We start from the raw sequence: 22,734 nt of genomic DNA, 5'->3' as shown, positions 1-22,734 counted from the left end.
TTTTAACTTTTTTTTTTAAGATTTTATTTGTTTATTCATGACAGACAGAGAGAGAGAGAGAGAGAAAGATTGAGAGAGAGAGGGAGAGAGAGAGGCAGAGACAGAGGCAGAAGGAGAAGCAGGCTCCATGCAGGGAGCCCGACATGGGACTCGATCCCAGGTGTCCAGGATCATACCCCAGGCTGAAGGTGGCACCAAACCTCTGGGCCATTGGGGCTGCCCTTTTTAAAAGTTTTTAAGATTTTATTTATTTATTTGAGAGGAGAGAGAGGGAGAGAGAGTAGTAGACTTCCTGCTGAGCAGGGAGCCTGACTCGGAACTCAATCCCAGGACCCCAGGATCATGACCTCAGTCCAAGGCAGATGCTCAACCGAGTAAGCCACCCAGGTGCTCCAGGAGGATTTCTTTTAAGGGCATAGTTTAAGAGATCCAAATCATGACTTGTGCAATTAGAAATAAAACCACAGAGGGGCACCTGGGCTGCTGTAATGGTCAAGCGTCTGACTGATTCTGCTCAGGTCATAATCTAAGGGTTGTGAGATATAGCACCAAACTGCTCCATGCTCCTCGTGGAGCCTACTTCAGGTGCTCCCTCTCCGTCTTTCTGCCCCTTACCCCTAAAATAAATATATGAATCTTTAAAAAAAAGTGAGAATGGCCAACTGAGTGGAAGAAGACTAGTATAATAAGGTCAAAAAAGGTTTCTCCAGATTTGGGAAGAGCTGGCGCAGCATGGCAGTGGATACAAAAGCCCTCGTGGGGCAGCCTGGGTTTAGGGCCACCTTCAGCCCAGGGCATGATCCTGGAGACCTGGGATCGAGTCCCATGTCAGGCTCCCTGCATGGGGCCTGCTTCTCCCTCTGCCTGTGTCTGTGCCTGTCTCTGTGTCTCTCATGAATAAATAAATAAGATCTTAAAAAAAAAAAAAAAACCCCAGCGTAAGAAAATAAAGACTAGCTAAGCAGCAGGGATTCGATCTGTACCTCCTTACCACATGAAAAACATACTGCAAAACATAATACATAAAATTGTGGGTAGCAACACGAGTTAATTTCCCCTTGATTCTCAGGATTATGATGCTTTAAATTATGGCATGGAATGATTCCACCTTTAAAAATTCATTTTGAAGAGCGTATGGGTGGCTCAGGTGGTTAAGCATCTGCCTTTGGCTCAGGTCAAGATCTCAGGGTCCTGGGATGGTGCCCCAGTCGGGTGCTCTGCTCAGCAGGGAGCCTGCTTCTTCAACTCTGCCCCTCCCCCTGCTGATGTTCTCTCCCTTTCTAGCTCTCCTCTTTCTGTCCAATAAATAGATAAGGAACGCCTGGGTGGCTCAGTGGGATGGAGTCCTGCGTCAGGCTCCTGCAGGGAGCCTGCTTCTCCCTCTGTGTGTCTGCCTCTCTCTCTCTCTCTCTCTCTCTCTGTGTGTGTCTCATGAATAAATAGATAAAATCTTTGAAAAAAAAAAAAACTAGGTAAAATCTTTTTTAAAGAATTTAAAAATATAAATAAAATTCATTTTGAGGCCCATATTCTAGCTACACTGCTTAAATTGAATAGATGTTTACTAGGATTCCTTGCTTGTTTTGAAATTCAGGAAAAAAATATGCAGCTAGATAATGTAATTCTACCAAGGTTATTTGGAAGGCAACAGAGCTAAAAATCCAACACTGTATCTTTATCTATCTGTATATTATTTCTTTAAGAAGCTTTGCTCTGAAACTCAAACACCTATTGTTAAAAGACTGAAAAATGATGCAAAAATAGATGTTATTTTGGTCCAACCATTTTAACTGCTTAATAGAAGTAAATAAAATAGGGATGCCTGGGTGGCTCAGTGGTTGAATGTCTGCCTTTGACTCAGGGCGTGATCCCGGAGTCCCAGAATCGAGTCCTGCATCAGGCTCCCTTCATGCAGCCTGCTTCTCCCTCTGCCTGTGTCTCTGCCACTGTGTGTGTGTGTGTGTGTGTGTGTGTGTCTCATAAATAAATAAATAAAAATTTTAAAAAAGGAAAGAAAATAATCTCTTGCTATTGAATTCACATGGATAGTCTCTAAAAATACAGATTTAAAAAAACAAATAGAGCAAGAACCTACTAATTACTCCAGGCCTACTAAAGCAAAACTCCTTCCCTGTGGTATTAAATATAATTTTCTGGAATTATATGCCTTTAGGATTGTGATTATATTCACCATTGTTGTTTTGTTGTTATAACAATACTGCAAAAAATATGCATTGTATTATGGTTTGACAGTATAAATCAGAACTAGCTTTTGTCACATCAAAATAATTCTATTTTCAGTGCCAAGTTATTCTGAAGACAGAAAATATTTCCTGAAAAGAAAACTTATTTCAAGAGTAATAATACCTGGGGCACTTGGGGGGCTCAGAGGTTGAGCATCTGCCTTTGGCTCAGGTCATGATCTGAGTCCTGGGATCAAGTCCCACATCAGGCTCCCTGCAGAGAACCTGCTCCTCCCTCTGCCACTGTCTCTGCCTCTGTGTCTCTCTCACAAATAAATGAATAAAATCTTAAAAAAAAAAAAAAAGAGTAATAATACCTAACTTTTATTGAAGTGTTACTGTATACCAGGCACTAAGCAAAGTACTTCTATATGTATGACTTTATTTAATTCCTATTATAACTCTTACTTTACAGATAAACAAACTGAGGCTTAGAGGGATTAAGGAATTTGCCAAGTGTGACACAACCACAAAGTAGCAAAACCATGACCAAACCCAAGCCACCTGACCTGGCAATCTATATCAACTGCCCCCCAACATGAAAGAGTCATGTCTGGTTCTACATATTTATTTAAAGAGAATGCATCTTTTCTGCTTGGCTAGAAAAAAAATTAAGTCAAGAGAAATTAATAGCAAATCCATTCTTTTGCATTAAGAAGTTACTGAAGCCCTCTTTTGACAATTTTTAATATGTAAAGATTTTGACTTATTTTTGTTTTTCTGAAAGATCATTAAGTCCCCGCATTGGCATTATACATGGCAAGCCTACTATGGTTCTAAAAAGTCTTCATATATGTTCACATTTCTCTTTTTCAAAGTTCAGAGTAATTCAGCTTTCTCTAGGACTCTGAAGTCTGTGACAGAATCGTTATGTGCACGTTTCCTCATGTATATGAAAGATGATGTAAAAAAATAAACGAAAAATAGGGATCCCTGGGTGGTGCAGTGGTTTGGCGCCTGCCTTTGGCCCAGGGCGCGATCCTGGGGACCCTGGATCGAATCCCACGTCGGGCTCCCGGTGCATGGAGCCTGCTTCTCCCTCTGCCTGTGTCTCTGCCTCTCTCTCTTTCTCTCTGTGACTATCATAAATAAATAAAAAATTTAAAAAAAAAATTAAAAAAAATAAACGAAAAATAAAAAATTCTATTTGCCATAACTTCAGTGGCTTCCAGGATTGCAGTCTCCTTGTTATAAACAGTCTGGGGTGTTCAGACAGTGAACATGCATTTCAGGAATAAAGGAACAAATATTAACGTTCACCTCAGAAATTCTTGTTTTTTTGAGGAAGGTTGTCTACAATTTGCTTTTTTTTTTTTTTATTTTTTTTATTTATGATAGTCACAGAGAGAGAGAGAGAGAGGCAGAGACACAGGCAGAGGGAGAAGCAGGCTCCATGCACCCGGAGCCCGATGTGGGATTCGATCCCGGGTCTCCAGGATCGTGCCCTGGGCCAAAGGCAGGCGCCAAACCGCTGTGCCACCCAGGGATCCCTACAATTTGCTTTTTCTATTATCCAAAGCATCATTCAACTTTTCCACTTAAGCCCCGTTTAAGCCACTAGCATTTAACCCGCAAACAAAAATGCGGAGGTGAAGAAAGCAGCATAAAAATGGGCATGAGTATGAACATCATATTCTTTTCTCTCCACAAATAATGAAGAGCAAGAACGACGGAAAGAAGGATGGCTCTCCTAGTGTCAGGCTGATGCTCTCGGTTATTACTATCTTGATTAATATGCATTCCGTGGAGCAAGTTCAAAGGGAAAGAGAAAAGCCATGAAGAGGTTTTAAGCAAAAAAAAAAAAAAGAGGTTTTAAGCTTCCGATTAACGGTAAGGTGCCGAACAGAACGCACTTCGCAGGCGACAGCACAGATCACATAAATATCACCAGCCGAAGTTCACAGAAAGCGACTCCGCAGGTCCCAGCGGTGCCATCCGGCAGCCTGGGAACAGACGCAAGTCTTCCCGCCTCCACCCTGCTCGGGGACAGCCCAACGGCCCGGCCGAGGATGCCCCTCCCGGAGGGTGCAGCGGGGCCGCAGAAGCGCGCCTCCCGAGCTCGGCGCCGGCCTCGTGCCCCCCGCGCCCGCCCCGCAGCCCCCGCCCGCGCCGCAGGGGCCTGGATCCAGCCGCACCTGCGCGCCACCTGCCCCCGGGCGTCGCCACGGGCCGCGGCGCGCGGCCACACTCGCACACGCGCGCTCGCGGGGGGCCGCCCCGCCCAGAAGCCCTCGCCTCCTCCCCGCGCCCCAGAGCCCGGAGAAGCCACTCAGCTCCGAGCCCCGGCCCGCGTAGACCGCTGCGGCGCGCTTACCTCCGGCCCCGAACCCGAGCCCGGCCGCCGCCCGCCCGCGCCGAGCACAGCGGGGGCCCGCGGGGGTCTAAGGAGAACCGCACAGCCCGGGGGCCCCCGGCGGGCCCCGCAGCAGCGTCCGCGGGAGGGGGGAGCGCGCGCCCGAGATGCAGCGTCTTCCCGGCGCGTTACCACGGCGACCCGCGCGCACGCGCCCCAGCGAGGGCCGAGCCGCGCTCCCTGCCCCGCTCCCGGCCCCGCTCCCCGCCCCGCTCCCGGCCCCGCTCCCGGCCCCGCTCCCGGCCCAGCTCGACGCCCCCCGCGCGGTGGGAGACGTGGATCCCCGGGGCGTTCGCGAGGGCAGGCGGCCTGGACGCTCACCCCGTTTCCCTCTCCAGGTCCTGTCCTGTCTCCGTGATCCCAGACGGCCTGCGACAGGAGCCTCTTTCTAATGCCCAGAAGAGGGTGGTTCAAGGAAGCCATGAGCGCACCACCTAAGTTAAAGAAGATCCTTTGCGAATGTGTCTGCGGAACGAAGACACCCCCATGCACGGGGCCACTCCCCCCGGGAGCTCCCTGGGCCCTGCTAGGTCATGAGCACGTGCTACTTTCTGACTTAGGTTTGCTGGAGCTGGGGTGGGCCCCGTCAACTCCATGCGTTCTGAAGTGACGAGGTGCCTCCAGCGTATTTAGTCTACGTTTCCATCTATGGGAAGATGATGACCTGAACCAACGAAAACTCACAAGAAAGGCTTTCTTGCATTTATTGGGGTTTTTAAAAAGCTATTTATTTATTTATTAATTTATGTATTTATTTATTTATATTTGAGACACAGAGAGAGGCAGAGACAGGCAGAGGGAGAAGCAGGCTCCCTATGGGGAGCCCCAATGCAGGAGGACTCCATCCCAGGACCCCAGGATCAGGACCTGAGCCAAAGACAAACGCTCAACCACTGAGCCACCCAGGCATCCCCGTTTATTGTTTTCTTACTATAAAAATACTCAAGCATCTAGGTATGATAACACAGGGCAGAAAAGGAAGCCAGGGCATTTCTCGAGCATTCTTAGCACTTTCCCGTGCCTAGGAAATACACAGCATTGGGTCACAGAAACCCCATGAGCAGGCCCCTATTAGGCTTCTCCATGGAAGGGGATAGGCCTTGGAGGAGTTACATGACCTGCTAAACAGTTTCCTTAATTATAAGATGGAGATAATAGCACTCATATAGGATGATTGTGGGAATTAAATGATAACACTGAAAGAAAAACCTGTCCAGGGCTGAAAGAATGGAAATCAAGTTGGACTAAAAAGAGAAAAACACAACCCTGACATTTGATGAGGCTGAGAAGACACAGAGAAAATCAGAAGTTAATAGGAAATACTGTTTCTCCCAAAGTCATGCTTTAGGAGAAATTTCTCCAGATATTGGAAGAACCTTAAGAAACCCACCTCCTAAACTCAGGCCATAAAATGATGCAAGAATCCTCTCTGTAAATGACTATTGCTTTCTTGCTCTAGAGGCCCCCTTTGCTTTGTGATTCCCACCCAGTTTGGTGATGCCCAGATGCTACTCTCTTCTGCTCATGACAAAACCCAATCCCTTGGGGGATCCCTGGGTGGCGCAGCGGTTTAGCACTCCCGGTGCATGGAGCCTGTTTCTCCCTCTGCCTCTCTCTCTCTCTCTCTCTCTCTCTCTCTCTGTGACTATCATGGAATAAATAAATAAAATCTTAAAAAAAAAAAAAAACCCAATTCCTGATTAACCCCTTTCTTTTCCAGTCTGCCTCAGAAACAGTAACCAATATGGACCAATTTCTGATCCCAAGAACCCCACAGAATCCTTCAAAAAACTTACAAAAGGCACTTCTCTTTCTCCTCTTACCTGGCATTCTATAATACGTTCAGAGTGCCCTCTCACTGCACTAACAAATCTGATGCAAACAGGCTTGTTCCCAAAGGTCTTTGACATACACAGGCTTAGCCCAGAATGTTAGACTTTTAACACCTTTTTAACTCAGTGCAATTACAATGAACACCTATTTTGAAACATACATAATGAATTTAGAATCTATTTTGGTACTTCATGAAAATGTTAGTCTGCCTCCCTAGGACGCTAGTTAGGACACTATCCTTCACTTTTCCTCACCATTTAATGGGCATTTATTGAGCTCTTGCTATATGCCAGAAACTATAATAAGTATTAAAGGTAAAATTATGTATTCTTAGTATAGCTCTTCTGACTTCATCTGCTCTCGTTTATATGCTGTTGTTTGGGACATTTGTTTTACCAGTGTACAAGAAAGACCGGAATTACCCTATTTTGAAGATGGGAGAAACAGGTCTAGCAAGCTTCAAGTATATTCCATATCAGTGGCAAAGATGGTGTTTAGCCTACTGAAATAAATACGAGATTCTGAGTTGGCATTTCCTTAAGGGAAGTAAGGTACTCAGAGCTACTATGCTGGAAAAATTTGAGATCCAAAGTAAAAAAAATTCAAGATATCACAAATTATTAGGTTCCTAATTCTTGCATTGGTTGGGAATGGTTTAGGGGCACCTGGGTAGTCCCACTCTTGTTGATCTCAGCTCAGGTCTCAATCTCAGGGTTGGGAGTTCAAGCTACTCATGGGGCTCCACACCCAGCGTGGAGCCAACTTAAAAAATATATAATTAAAAAAATATATATATAATTAACTTTGTGGGGTGCCTGGCTGGATCAGTCAGCCTCAGGATTGTGAGATCAAGCCCCATATTGGGTGTAGAGATTATTTAAAAATAATTTTTTTTAAAACGTGATTAATTGTTCCTGTTCACATCAGTTAAAACTGATTTCTTAGATTTTGTCACTATAAACAGTAAGTGGAAAACACTTCACCTGAATGCAGTCATATAAATGACGCTCCTTTCAAGGTTTTCAAACAATTTAATTCTTTATTTAATCTAATACACATTACTATAGATTTTATTTTTATAATTAGCCTTTCACTCATCTAATTTTTTTTGTTGTGTGACATAAGGTATGGTTCTTGCAACAATTGTTCTTCCACCTGAATAAGCAATTTATGTCAAAAATATACTTTTTCCTATGTAAATGAGCTATTGCCTCCATAATGTAGGCTAAATATTAGCATTCTCATTTGAAATGATTAAATAAGTAACATATAAATCTCCTTTCCAAAAAAAAAAAAAAAAAAACTCCTTTCCATTGTCACTACAAAGGAAATATATATAAATTTGGCTTGTCTTTTTTTAGGTGTTTAGTTGTTAATTTTGACACCTCTGATGAAAATGAGGCTCTGTGACTTCTCATTCTAATTATTCCCACTGGCTTTCCTTTTTTTATACTGAGGACATCAATGTGTGCTTGGTAGTTCTGTGGGATGAGAAGCTTCAGAGAAGCTGTTTTTTTCCACACAAAGGTGAGTAGCAGCAGTGGAACCAGAAACAGAAAGCAGGTAAAAAAAAAAAACTCCAATCCCATCATGGGCACAAAAGCATACTAAACAAACCATAAACAAGTAAAATTATTTATTTAAAGTACATTTCTTTTAAGGGGGAAAAAGTTTCTTTAAAGCACATTTAAAAGTGCTCCTTAACCCTCTCCTGTGAAAATAATTCAATTTTATAAGAAGTAAAATTAAAAAGCTATTCCTCTTTAAACATTTATTTCTCCCTTAGGAAAGAAGCCCAATGCAGCTATATCACCAACTTTATATCAAGCCCAATTTGCCTCTGTTGGCAACATGAACAGTGACATGTTGACAAACATGAATTTTAAAAAAATAAGGAATTTCAAATCGTAAGATTTCATTTATAGCTTACCAATTATGTACCGTTAGCTGACAAAAATAAAGTCTGAATAGGACAGTTGTCATCCACTTAAATGCATATAATCATGGCTTTTTCATTTAAGATTATCCATATTTGTAAAATATAACTAGAAGATCTAATCCCCCACAAACAATAACCTCTTATTTTTATTTTTAAAGATTTACTTAAAATAGAAACTATTTGGTACCTGATTTTTTTTTCTGATTTTTTTTTATTTATTTTTATTATTTTTATTTATGTATTTATTTATTTTTTTATTTTTTTATGATAGTCACAGACAGAGAGAGAGAGGCAGAGACACAGGCAGAGGGAGAAGCAGGCTCCATGCACCGGGAGCCCGACGTGGGATTCGATCCCGGGTCTCCAGGATCACGCCCTGGGCCAAAGGCAGGCACCAAACCGCTGCGCCACCCAGGGATCCCTTTTTTCTGATTTTAAAAATAAAACATAAAGGCTAGCATTTCTGTGGTCCTGCTCGAGAACCAGCTGGTGGCTCTGATGATCTTGGTGGCCTTTTATAAAGAAGTCTCATATTCTGAGACTTTCGTTTCAATGAACATCAGTATTTAGTTCTGAAATTTGAGGTCACAATCCACAAAATAAAATCACAGTAGTGTCTTTTTTTTTTACAATGATGTAGTATATTAATTCCTCCTTAATAAACCTACCTTTCCAGACAGGTAGAAATTATATTTGCAAAAATCCAGAATAAAATTTACTCGGAAGACATACAACTCTTATCTGAAAAGCATTTCACAAGATTACATCTAAGTTGCACAGAAGCCCCCAGTGATCACTAGGAAATCTACCGCAGTCCAGTTTTTCCAACCCAAGGAGGTCCAAACTTTGGGGAACAATATGGCCACTTTCTGCTGCTGTCCTGAAAAATATTCGATCAAAACGAAGTTTACAAGTAGCAGATATTCCAAGATTAGAGTTCGTTTGTGTATCCCATGTATACTGGCAATGCTTAGGTTTGCCTAAGAACTCCCAGACATCCAAAATGTTGCTGGGTAAACCACCACATTTGGTGACCTGAAAAGAAAAAGAAAACTCTTTTAAGATTCAGCCCTTTTGTTCCTGAACTAAAAAGCGTTTCACTATTACATCTAAGTGCAACATCTCAAATCAGAATGTCACAAATTAATGCACCAATGCAAGATGATGTATTAATATTGAATATATTATACATAGCACCTTGCTGTACAGTACTAAGTAGGTAATATGAAAATATCTAGATAGCCAGAAAGGTCTGGAATTTGCCCTTTCTCTTCTGTCATAGATTCCTTACTCTGGGTAGCAGATAAAACTTAGAAGGCTGAAAACCCACAGCCTCTGTTATTGCTATTAGTTTTTGAAAAATGTACACAAGTGAAAGGTAGGCAAAACTCTTGGTCTATAAATGGAGACATATACCATTTATTATGATCCCCCAATAAGGTCAACTGCCTTCACAGTTTCATTTGAAATTTACTATCAAATCTTCCTTCTCCCTCTTCACACTCCAGGATTTTAAAAACATTTTATTGTGCTAAATACAGGCATACCTCCTTTTATCGCACTTCAGACGTTGTGTTATGGCAATGCTGCATTGAGCAAGTCTGTTATGTTAGTACAGTTCTTCCAACAGCATTTGCTCACCTCGTGTCACATCTTGGTAATCCTTACATTTCAAACTTTATTATTATTTGGTTGCAGTGATCTGTGATCAGGATCTTTGATGTTATTACTGTAATTGTTTTAGGGCACCATGAACTCTGCCCATTTAAGATAGTGAATTTATTAAACGTGTGTTCTGACTACTCCTTGGACCGGCCTTTCCTTCTACTTAGGTCTCCCCATTCCCTGAGACACAATATTGAAATTAGGCTAATTAATCACCCTACAACGGGCTCTAAGTGTTCAAGTGAAAGGAAGAATCACTTGTCTCCCACTTTAAATCAAAAGCTAGAAATGACTAAGCTTAGAGAAGGATATGTATCTCAAGCCATGGTAGGCCAAATGGTAGGCTTCTTGCCCTAAGCAAGTTAGCCAAACTGTGAATGCAAAGAAAAGTTCTTGAAGGAAGTGAAAAGTGCCACTTTGAGTGGCCTAGATAGATCACACCAGCCACAACATTCCCTTAGGCCAAAGCCTCATCCAGAACAAGGCCCTAACTCAATTCTAAGAAGGCTGAGAGGGGTGAGGAAGCTGCAAAAGAAAAAGCTTAAAACCGGCAGAGATTGAAGGAAAGAAGCCATCTCCATAAGGTAAAAGCGCAAGGTGAAGCAGCAGGTGCTGATGTAGAAGCTGCAGCAAGTTATCTGGAAGATCTAGTTGAGATAGTTCACAAAGGTGGCTGCACTAAAAGACAGATTTTCAATGTGAATGAAACAGCCTTCTCCTGGAAGATGCCATCTAAGATTTCTATAGCTAGAGAAGTCAGTGCCTGGCTTTAGAGCTTCAAGGCTCTAAAGCTCTCTTGTTAGGGGTTAATGTAGCTGTTAACTTGTGAAGCCAATGCTTATTCATCATTCCAAAAATCCTAGGGCCCATAAGAATAATGCTAAATCTGTATGGAATTGTTGAATCACTGTATTATACAACTGAAACTTAACACTGTACATCACTACACTGTACTTAAAATAAAAAAACTTAAGAAAAAAAAAAAGAATTACAGGGACGCCTGGGTGGCTCAGCGGTTGAGCGCCTGCCTCAGCCCAGGGCATGATCCTGGAGTCTCAGGATCGAGTCCCACATCAGGCTCCTTGCATGGAGCCTGCTTCTCCCTCTGCCTGTGTCTCTGCCTCTCTTTCTGTGTCTCTCATAAATAAATAAAGAAAATCTTAAAAAATAAAATAAAATAAAAAAAGAATTACAATGAATCTACTCTATGTTCTACAAATGGAAAAACAAAGCCCAGATGATGGCACATCTGCTCACAACATGGTTGACTGAACATTTAGGACCACTGTTGAGACCCCCTACTACTCAGAAAAGAAACAAACAAAACTCCTTTCAAAATGTTACTGCTCATTGACAATGCACCTGGTCACCCAAGAGCTGGTGCAGGTGGAGAACGAAATTAATATTGTCTTCGTGCCTGCTGACATAGCATCCATTCTGTAGTCCATGGAGTAAGAAGTCATTTCCACATTCAAGTCTTATGATTTAATAAGTACATTTCCTAATACTAGAGCTGCAATAGTGATTTCTCTGATAGATCTAAGCAAAATCAATTGAAAGTCTTCTGGAAGGAATTTGACATTCTATTCAGAACATTCATGATTCATGGGAAAAGGTCCCTCTACTAGCAAAAAAGATTATGACTGGCTGAAAACTCAGACGATGGTTAGCATTTTTAGCAATAAAGCTGTTGTTTTTTTTAAAAGATTTTTAATTTATTCATTTCAGAGAGAGACAGACAGAGACAGAGCACAAGCAGGGGAGAGGCAGAGGGAGAAGCAGACTCCTTGCTGAGCTGGGAGCCTGACTGAGGGCTCAGATCCCAGGACCTACAGGTTATGACCTGAACTGAAAGCAGATGCTTAACCAAGTGAGCCACCCAGGTGCCCTTATGTTAAAGTATTTTTTAATTAAGACATATACATTGTTTTTTTGGATATAATGCCAGTGCATGCTTAATAGACTCCAGCAGTATAAACATAACTTTATATCCAACAGGAAACTAAAAAATTTGTTTGACTTGCTTTATTACGATATCCCCTCTATTGTGGAACTGGAACTGAACCCACAATACTTCTGTATGCCTGTATACATACCGTAATACTTACCACATTTATGTGTACAGTTTTATGACACTAAGTACATCCACATAACTGTGCAACCATTACCACCATCCCATCTGTAGAACCTTTTCATTTTCCCATACTGAAATTCTGTACCAAACAAATCCTAACCACCCATTCCATCCTCCCCCAGCCGCTGGTAACCGCAACAATACTCTCTATCTGTATGAATCTGACTACTTTAGGAAACTCATAGGAGGACTTGTAAAAGATTTGTCCTTTTGTAACTGGTTTATTTCACTTAGTGTAATGTCCAGGGTTCATCCATATTATATCACACTGTACTTCCTTCCTTTTTAAAGCTGAATGATATTCCATTACATGTATACACATTTTGTTTATCCATTCATCTGTCAACGGTCACTTTGGTTGCTTCCATGTTTTAGCTATTGTGAATAATGCTATGAACTACAGGTGTACAGATACCTCTTCAAGACCCTGTTTTTCTTTGTTTGGAGTATACACCCAGAGTGGAATTGTTGGGCCGTATGGAACATATGGAAATTATTTTAAGTTTTAGAGAATCACGACACCATTTTCCATGGCAGCTATACTATTTGATATTCCCATCAGCACTGCATAAGGGTTCTTATCCAAATCCTTACCAACACTTATTTTCTGGTTTTTTGATAATACTCATGCTAATGGATATAACAGAGGTAAAGTAATACTTAATGATGGCTTTGATTTATACTTCTCTAATGACTATTGACACCAAGCATCTTCTCTCATGCTTATTGGCCATTTGTTTATCTTCTTTGGAAAAATGTCTATTTAAGTCTTTTGCTCTTTTTAAAATCAGCTTCCTTATTGTAGAAATTCTTCATATAACATCAATATTATATTAATTATAATTCACCTGTCCTCTATAGGATTTGCAAATATTTTTTTCATTCCATGGGCTACCTTTTTATTCTGTGATCATGCCCCTTGATGCACAAAAGTTTTTCATTGTGATAGTTTATCTTATCTTTTTTACTTCTGTTGTCTGTGCTTTTAACGTCAGAAATTTGCAAGAAATCATTGCCAGATCCAACGTCATGAAGCTTTTCCTCCTTGTTTTCGTCTAAGAGTTTTATAGTTTTAACTCTTACTTGTAGGTCATTGATTCCTTTTGAATAAACTTTTGTGCAGGGTATAAAGTAAGGATACAATTTTGTTTTTTTTTTTTTGGCCTGTGGATATCAAGTTTTCCCAATGCCATTTGTTGCAAAACAGGATTTTTCTTGTAAGCAGATCAGTTAGGCAACCAAGTACCACAAAACAGCTACCATGAAGTCACTGATTTGTAAACAGTACAAATAGTCTGACTTTTTAAAAAAGTAATCTGTGTACAAGGACACAAATCACAAAGAGAAGCAGAGCTCTATTTTATTTAGGATACTGCCTTCACTTCAGAAGTCCTGATAGGCTTTTGTGTCTCATTTCATTTCTTCCTCTACTCCTGCAGCTTATAGCAGTGAAACAAACATTTCGATTCACTTCTAATCTGATATGAGTTCAGCCAGATTGGGGGAAAAGGCAAAGCCAGCTTCCACTTAATATGATCTAAGTCTACAGAGGTCCTGAAAAATCCCAACATCTCTCAAATGAATTATGGGGAAAGAGACTGTTTCAGTCCTGGAGATGGTAGTACCAGGAAAAGGGGGTAAAAAAAAGTTGAAAAAAGAAAATTTAGAAGTAGGGACAACTGTGACAGCCAAATCTTTCAACTGTTCTTACCTTGCAACTCAAGATACTGCAAATAAATTTAAATTTTTTCTAAACTCTTTGTTTTCTCTGTACTCCTCTTCTTAATCAACAAATATTGTTTGGCGTTGTCTGTGTCAGGTGCAATATTTCTGTCTTCCCCCAATATTTCTGTCTTCCTCCTCCTGCTTCCACTTCCCCAGTGCCAGGCATAGACCACAGGACAGTATTTACCATTAAGGTCGCTTACACATTATAACAGCTTTGGTCAAAAGAAAGTTTCCACAGCAATAATCTGCCCACAAGCACAGAACTGACTTTGCCACTCACTTCGTGATCCCTTAAATTTGTATCTCCTGCAAATATAACTGTAGCTGACTCTGGAGCCTCTTGCATTTTCTTTAGAACCATTTTTAACTGATTCATTCGTTCCTTGGCATGCCCTCTGGTGCTCTCCAAATGAGAAGTCATAAGGCAAAGTTCATTTCCTGATATACTTGCCTGCAACAGGACAGATAATTATAGTTATTAACATTCACTGACCACTAAGGTTGACAATTGATAACAGAATCAACTAATTATTTAATTGATTGGTATATATTTAACAAAGCAAAACTATATTACTCAGCACTGTGCTCACATTTCTAGGTCAATGTGTAATGTGCTAATCCTGCTCCCAAAGAAAACTACTTAGCAAGCACCCACTAATACATCAAGACCTACCTCAAACATCACTTCCACTCTAAGGCCTTCCCCAATATCCTCAGACAATCAGTGGCTCCCTCCTCTATATTCCTATAGCGTACTGGAAAGACTATTTTTAAAGTTCCCTACACTGAATTATGGCATAATTATTTCTCTCATACAAAGTCACGAGTCATTTGAAAGCAGAGATGGTTCTTTTATTTTCTGTTATTACCAAGGGCCTGGCACATAGGTACTCAAAAAAGGTCAATTAAATGAATGAATAAGAATCATTTATCATTTGGAGTTAAGATACAAACAATGCAGGATCTGTTTATTATTTAAACAAATTGCCTGCAGAATCAATACAAATTCTTTCACACTGGGCATTCATGACCTTCTATAATCTGGATCCAACCTACTTTACCAACTTCTTTTTACCCTTTTTCATGCCCTCTACCCAAATGAACAGAATGCTCCTTTATACTTAAATATATCCTTTCTCATTTATATACATATATACACACATAAATACATACACACACACACACACACACACACACACACACACACACCACACACACACATACCCTGCAATACTGCAAAAGTTTGTTATGGTGGTTCTGCCATGGTGGTTCTGCCACCTGGACTGTTCTTTTTTTTTTTTTTTTTTCTTTACCTGGACTGTTCTTAATGCTTACATCTTACGTATTTTTCAGTGCTTAATGCAAATACAAATTCTCTCATGAAACTTCCACTGAACACCTAGCTAATAAGAAAAGGCGTAACTGTGTATGGCAACAGCTAACTGGACTTACTGTGGTGATCATTTTGCAACATATACAAACATCCAATCATTGCACTGTATTCCTAAAAGTATATACTGTTGTGTCAATTATACCTCAATTTGAAAAAAAAAAAAAAAAACCAATCTAGCTAAAAGTTATCTCTAAACTTCCATTGCACATCATTATACTTCCTCCAGGGGCATTTATGCCTTTCCTTTATTTTAGTTACTTTATACTACAATCTCTCCCTTGCAACTCTATAAACTATGACAGTAAGATCTTTTGATTCATTCTTATAAGTCTCATAGAGTATAACACAGTACCTACCATATACAATGCATTTAGGTAAGAAAAAAAACACTTGAGGAAACAAATGTTAACTGTTAGTAAATTCTTAAACATTCTTAGGAAAATACCTAATCAGGATTTTACGTTTACAAATTTGTATTTGAAATTTGTGTAAAAACTTAATTTACAATGTTCTTTAAGACTATTTAAAAGAAATGTAGAAGAAGACAAAATTTTCTCTAACAGCAATTAAAAAAAAAAAAGATACCACAATGAAACTGTAAGAAACAACTCATTCTTAAAAAAAAAAAGTCAAATTTAAAAAATTACTTACATACACACACAAAAGGTTTCTCATCATTTTTGTATTTGGGAAAGGGATAATCTCTTGGCTTTTAAATTTCACTCTCGATTTCTTCAACATTATAGCTGTGAAATATCCCTCTTCATGACCTTCAAATGTTTGTGGAAAAGAATTTAGGCTGAGAAGTCAAGAGTATTTGCCGTTTATCACAAGTTCCCCTATTGAAGGTTTTATAACAGGTACAGATACTTAGATGGATCTGAATCTTCCAAGTAAACTATTATTTCAAAATAGGTGAAGATGGCTGAGTCCCTATATTTATCTGCCCCTTCCCAAAATGTAGCTGTATGTATCAAAGGAATATAAAAATAAAAAAGAATTTACATAAGTGCCAAAAACAGTTAATGATGCCAGTATTGAATAAGAAAATTTGAGAAATTTCTGACAGATTAGATGAGACATAACACTGAGCCAAACTAACATGCATTTACTTCTCATTGTGCAAGAAACACAGAAAAATTACAATAAATGAATAAAAAATTTAGAAAGGTATAAAAGGAGAAGAAAAAAGAACAGAAGTAGATGGACAGTGAATAAAAGTTTCCAACTGTTTTCCAGAGAACAAAGGAGCTGAAGAAGTGGAAAGTGGTTTATCAGAGCAGAAGGGAGAAACAAGGGAAGGAAAGGGAGGGAGGGCCAAGGAGGCTGGCTGGCAGGCTAGGAAACTGGCAGTGTGCACAAAGGTGGGGGAGTAGGAGGGGGACAGAGGAGGAGGAAAGGAGAGATGGAAAGTTTTCCAGAAATGAACGTCACAATCGTCCAGTTTGAAAGTCCCTACCAGGTGTTCAGCACAATAAATGAAAAACAAACAAACAACAACAACAAAAACAAACCAAACAAATACAAAACTCCCAATGAAAGGAGGAAGTAAATCAAGAAGGAAAAGCATGGGATTCAGAAAACAAGAAAGTTGAAACAGAAGAGAGTCAAAAAGAATCCCCAAGAGAATGCAGGAAAGTTGTGTCACAAAGACAGAAAGAGACTGAGAACCCTCTCCTTAGCAACTGTGAATTTAATAATAAATCAAAATTAAAATCACATACTACATAAAACTGAAAGTCAAAGAGAACATGGGATTTAACCAACTATTATGGAATGTAGCCAGTGTGTGGAACATTAAATGCACTCAGGAAAAACAAAATAGATGTAAAGTCAAATTACTGTTCAAGGCAAAAAACTAGAAAAAAACCCAAAATCAGTTAAAAGGAATAAAGACGACTTTTTGAAAAAGTATAGTCAAGATGCAATTATCACATTAAAATTTTTTTTTTGGTAAAGTTAATTTATTAAAAAATTTAAGTGTGATAAGTGGAGTCAGTTTTTTTTTTCATAAAGTTAATTTATTAAAACGACTCCAGATCTCAAATTTTGGCAATTTATATTTTCCTGAAACACCATCCATTTCTAACACTCTTCACATATATTAAGCTGTATGACATATTTCCTACGGTGTTTCTAGTATCCTGTGTCTGATTTAGCTTTTCTCAAACTTTTTTAATTTTTCCTTTTCCTTGTGTGTTCTCCTACAGGCTAACCTTGGTTTATCTCTTCCCTTGACTGTTTTTCAAAGACAAAGACAGTAACAGGAAAATCGTTACCTGTAATAATCTCGTAACTATGTGCTCTCTTCTTTAGGTAGCTACAATATGGGGGAATGACTTCCTGTAGAAATACCACATCTGGGCTGTACCTAATTCAAAACATCAATTTATGATAAATACCAAGCATACTATTTCATTTGCTGCCATCTAGATTAGCAAAATACCACAACATAAAAGAAACATAAAACCCGCTAATATTCCATGTTTATACTGATCTTTTTTATAAAATGAGAAAGACCTGTGCCATTTAACAAATACTGTAAAGATCAAATAAGAAAAAAACATACATCATAACACTTTAAAGTGAAAAGACTGGAATCAGTGGCAACAGAAATCAGTATATTGAAAGCCTACAAGGGTCCTAGTCTCCATTAGATGCTTTACAAGTTCTGAATCCTCGTGAAACAGTTGTCCATGATGAAGAAAATAAGCTGCAGAGAACTGCAGTGGTTCACACAAGGGATTACAGAAGATCACAGAGCCAGCGTGTAACAGATACAGATCGTTTTGGTAATCTTATTTTCAGGAAGCAATAATTACGAAGTTTTTAGGTAAAACAGTGCTAGAGGCTTCTAACAAAAACTTAAGTGTTCCTTCCCCACCTCTATCCACACTCCTGCTCTCAGAGGCACTCCCCATTCTTTTACATGTCATTCTGAGAGCTAGATTCTGAACTCAGATCAGGTTCCAAAGCCCATAACCTTGACCATTACCCTCTTTGTAGATAGATAAGCCATGTTATCATTGAACCTAAGCTAATAATACTTACAAAGTTAAGTAGGAACACACTCCTCGAGCCCTCTCTTGCAGATTGTTTAGATCCAATCCATCAACATTCCAGGTAATGAAAGAGAACATGCTGCCATCTTCTTGCTGAATCCCTTCAGACGTACTGGTTTTAGAACTAACGGAATCAGTTGTCTCTTCATTCGTTAAGTCAACACTGGCAAAATCACAATGAAACACAGCTCTGCAAATCATCTATGAACTGATTAATTTTAAATTATTTTCTAACTACTTATAGCCTTCATTTTACAAATAAATTTTAAAAGAACCCTCAAAGTATCTCCCTATAGAGGAGCAGAAGTCATACAACTAAGGAAAAACAGATTCTTACTGTGTTACCCAAATGTTTGCTCACTTAGTTAGAACCAACTCAATATGCCTCAGTGACATGTGTTACTAAAATGATTTTGTAAACTATGATCCAAAATTAGACCATGTAGTATTAAGATGTCCAAATTTGGATTTATTTTAAATCATCTATGAAATGTATGAAATACATGAAATAAGATCTCATGTGAATAACAGCTGCAAATTCTTCATTAGTCCTCTCATTGAAAGATGAAGTCCAAAACCTCTCCCCCTTGGATCTGGACCTTAATGACTTGCTTAACCAACAGTGGAAGGAAACCCTGGAATTTCTGAGGCTTGGTCATAAGAAACTTTGCAGCTTTTATCTCAATCTTTTGGAATGTTCTCTCCTGAGATGTCACATAAGAAGTCTGACTACCCTGCCGGAGGCCACATACACAAAATCCAGTGTAGGGTCCTGACACCACCGCACACCGGCCCCACCAAGGCACAGATATTTGAGGGGAGAGACAAACCATTATTAAAAGGTGACTGTTAAGCAGTTATATACCATACATAAATTTAAGAAATAGGTTTTTGTATTTGGAACTTTATATTCATTTCAGGCACACATGATTTAGTATTTGCATACACTGTAAAGTGACCACAAATCTAGTTAACTTATTATTTTAATTTATTTTGAAATAATGTGACTTTCAGTAAAACACTAAAAACAGTAAAAAAAAAAAAAAGAAAAAAGAAAAAAAAGAAAAAAGTTAACGTTTCACTTACTAACATTTACTTGCTTGGCTTTTTTTTATTCTGAAATGTTTGTATGTATTTTCTACAAACAAGGACAGGCTTATATATACAACCAGCATTACTGGATGTCAGAAAATTATCACTGATACATTATATAATTTTAAGATCTATTCAAATTTTGCCAATTGTGCCCGTAACATCCCAGTTTTTGATTCTACAGTAGGAGACTCCTAATGGTCCAATGTTCTGCCATTAATCAACTACATTTTTTCTGTGGAACTATTTCAGGGAATCTAACTTTTCTGTTCCAATTTCTTTTTTTCTTTTCTTTCTTTTGTTTTTTAAGATTTTATTTTTAAGTAGGTTCTACTACACCCAACATGGAGTTTGAACTTACAACCGCAAGATCAAAAGTTGCATGCTCTAGTGACTGGCAACCCCAGCGCATACTTTTATTTATTTATTTTTTTAAGTAGGTTCCACACTCAGCATGGTAAGGGGTTGAACTCACCACCCTGAGGTCAAGAGCCTCTGTTTCAATTTCCTTGCTGGTTACAATTTAGCAAAACAGAGGAATTTGGAAGGAAACAGAAACATGTCACAGGCAGGTATGGGAACACAGCTAACCCTGAGGAAGAGCAATCAAGGCTTTCTTTCCATCTGACTCAACTTCCCTGGTTCATTCTCCCTCTGCAGGACAGCACTGTCAGCTTTCTCCCACAAGTACTAGGTTAACACATTACAGTTCCAGCTCCACAGGGAAGATTCAGACTGAACTCTCTTCAACCTAATCTCCAAGTCCCAGGAGAGAGGATGTGACTGACCAGTTTGAGTTAGGTGAGTATTACAAGGAGGCAGAGCTCTATCACTAGAAATGGGGGGAAATTCTAGGCAGATAGGGAAAGGAGTCTAATGAAACGATCTTCTTACTGGTGCAGCTGAAAAGATCATAGGAAGAAAAGTGTCTTCACTATGAACAGTTAACTCTACAGGCTGCTCATGTATCTGGGAGAACTTTATATACATTTATTGAGAGCTTATTACATGCCAAAATTCATACCAGACTTTGGGAAATTAACAATATACAAAACAGATGTTGATTTCACTAAATTACCCATTTAGCGGGAGTTTGGTGGGAGACAAAATATTAAACAGCAGGTATAATATAAACTAAGTTACTATGACTGGGACCATGCAGGATGCTAAAAGATTACCTATGAGGGAAAACCCACCCACACTTGAGAGACCAGGGAAAGCTTCTTGGAGATAAGTCATGTCTAAGCTGGCCCTTAAGATAAATACTACTTAGCACGGAAAGAGTGGAAGAAAAGGCTCTAGACAGAGGTAATAAATGATGTGGGACACAGAGACAAAAGAAAAATTAGATTTCCTTACAAACTGCAGCCCACCAACAAGTCCTTAAAACAGAGTGACCATCCTCTAGAATTCCTTTGGAAACTTCCTTTATCTCTAAACCTCTCAAGATACCTCTTGGCAAGCACCTGAGTGGCTCAGCGGTAGAGTGACTGTTCCGCTCAGGTGGTGATCCTGGGGTCCTGGGATCCGGTCCCCATCGGGCTCCCTGCATGAGGCCTGCTCCTCCCTCTGCCTCTCTCTCTCTGTGTCTCTCATGCATAAACAAATAAAACCTTTTTTTTTTTTAAAGATACATATTGGCGGGATCCCTGGTGGCGCAGCGGTTTGGCGCCTGCCTTTGGCCCAGGGCGTGATCCTGGAGACCCGGGATCGAATCCCACATCGGGCTCCCGGTGCATGGAGCCTGCTTCTCCCTCTGCCTGTGTCTCTGCCTCTCTCTCTCTCTCTCTCTCTGTAACTATCATAAATAAATAAAAAAAAAATAAAAATAAAAAAATAAAGATACATATTGGCAATCATCCCCACACACCCCCCACATCTCCCCCCCCCCCCCCTGCAAGCACATCACCCACCTATATAAGTCTGAAAGGTCTCATGACTGTGAAGGTAATAAATGACTTTCTCCCAATAGCCAGTCCCCTCAAGGTCCTGGGATGGGAACCTTGCTTCCAAAATTCCTTAAAAACTTAACGCTCTCCCTAAACCCCTCTCGACTTGAAAGTACGTAATGGGCCACTCCTCAGGACCCCCGTGCAGCTCTTCCTGCCCGCGGGTCCTGTCCCTGTGCTTTAATGAAACGACTTTTTTTTTTTTTTTTTAAATACTTTTTTTTTTTTTTAATTTTTATTTTATTTATGATAGTCACACACAGAGAGAGAGAGAGAGGCAGAGACATAGGCAGAGGGAGAAGCAGGCTCCATGCACCGGGAGCCCGATGTGGGATTCGATCCCGGGTCTCCAGGATCGCGCCCTGGGCCAAAGGCAGGCGCCAAACCGCTGCGCCACCCAGGGATCCCCTGAAACGACCTTTTTGCACCAAAGATGTCTCAAGAACTCCTTCTTGACCATGGGCTCCAAACCCCAACCATTTCCTGCATCAATAAGTATCTTTACGAAGCACGCCGGACAGGAGGAGACGCCCACCGGAGGAAGCCAAAGTTTGATGCCCTGTAACTTCCTGGGTAGGAGAGAGATGGGCAGCGGACACACCGCAGGTGCAAGGCATCTGGCCGTTAGGAGCAGCACAGCTGCAGCTGGGGAGGCAGCTGTGCACCGGACCGCGAAACGAGCATTCGGGTTGGCCGGCAGGGAGGGGATAAAGGAACCGTGCAGGAAGCCAGGGGCCTTCCAAGTTACCGGTCCACAGCGGACTCTGCCGCCCTCGCTCACGCCCAGGCGCTCGCAGCCTCCCTCTGCGCGTCAGTTTTCCGTCCGGGACTGCGGGGGAGAGGGGAGAAGCGCCCCCGCCCCCGCCCCCGCCCCCGCCCCGCGCGCCCCCCGCCCGCCCCCTCACCAGGGCTCCGGCCCCGCGGCGCTCTCGGGGCGGCTCTCGGGGCGGCTCTCCGCGGCGCTCTCCGGCACCGGAGGCTCGAAGTAGGAGTTCAGCGCCCTCTGGAAAACACAGGCAGCGGTGAGACCCGGGCGCCCCCCGGGGCCGCGGCACACAGGAGGAAGACGGCAGCGAAACCTACTTCCATCTCCCAGTCGTTCTCGGACAGGTAGCACTGAGCCACGGCGGCGTCGCACCGCGCCACCGAGGTGAACGCCACACACAGAAGCCGCCGCTTCTTCAGCTCGGGGTCGCCCTCCGGGTCGCTCGGCCGCTCCATCCGCCCGCCGCGGGCCCACCACGCCCCTCGGCGGGGCAGGACGGCCAGCGCGCGGCTCTGCGCAGGCGCGCCCGCCTCGCCCGCCTCGCCGGAAGCGCGCCCCGCGGGCGGAAGGCGGAGGG

The 22,734-nt window shown here is 41.1% G+C and overlaps 2 protein-coding genes across 7 annotated transcripts in view; both read right to left on the bottom strand.

Moving 5' to 3' along the window:
• KIAA0319 (KIAA0319 ortholog) overlaps window positions 1-5,085 on the bottom strand; it is a 100,237-nt gene extending 95,152 nt beyond the window's left edge. For 2 of the 6 annotated variants that reach the window (XM_077886191.1, XM_077886188.1), the window contains exon 1: window positions 4,918-5,085. The gene's annotated coding sequence lies outside the window, so the exon portion shown is untranslated. Of the gene's footprint in view, window positions 1-4,131; window positions 4,297-4,557; window positions 4,637-4,917 lie in introns of those variants that run through there. The other 4 variants (XM_077886189.1, XM_077886190.1, XM_077886195.1 and 1 more) reach the window with 3 other exon arrangements.
• Window positions 5,086-8,050: 2,965 nt separating this feature from the next.
• Window positions 8,051-22,687, bottom strand: TDP2 (tyrosyl-DNA phosphodiesterase 2). The gene is made up of 7 exons (XM_077886430.1): window positions 22,475-22,687; window positions 22,297-22,394; window positions 18,340-18,513; window positions 17,568-17,659; window positions 15,940-16,058; window positions 14,176-14,346; window positions 8,051-9,403 (listed from the first exon to the last, which is right to left on the bottom strand). Exons 1-7 carry the CDS (start codon window positions 22,610-22,612, stop codon window positions 9,122-9,124), a joined length of 1,074 nt encoding a protein of 357 aa, XP_077742556.1. The 5' UTR covers window positions 22,613-22,687; the 3' UTR covers window positions 8,051-9,121.
• Between the last annotated feature and the right edge of the window lie 47 nt (window positions 22,688-22,734).

Source organism: Canis aureus, chromosome 37, assembly GCF_053574225.1.
Source record: "Canis aureus isolate CA01 chromosome 37, VMU_Caureus_v.1.0, whole genome shotgun sequence".
Taxonomy (NCBI): Eukaryota; Metazoa; Chordata; class Mammalia; order Carnivora; family Canidae; genus Canis; species Canis aureus.
This window is presented reverse-complemented; position numbering and strand designations above follow the sequence as displayed.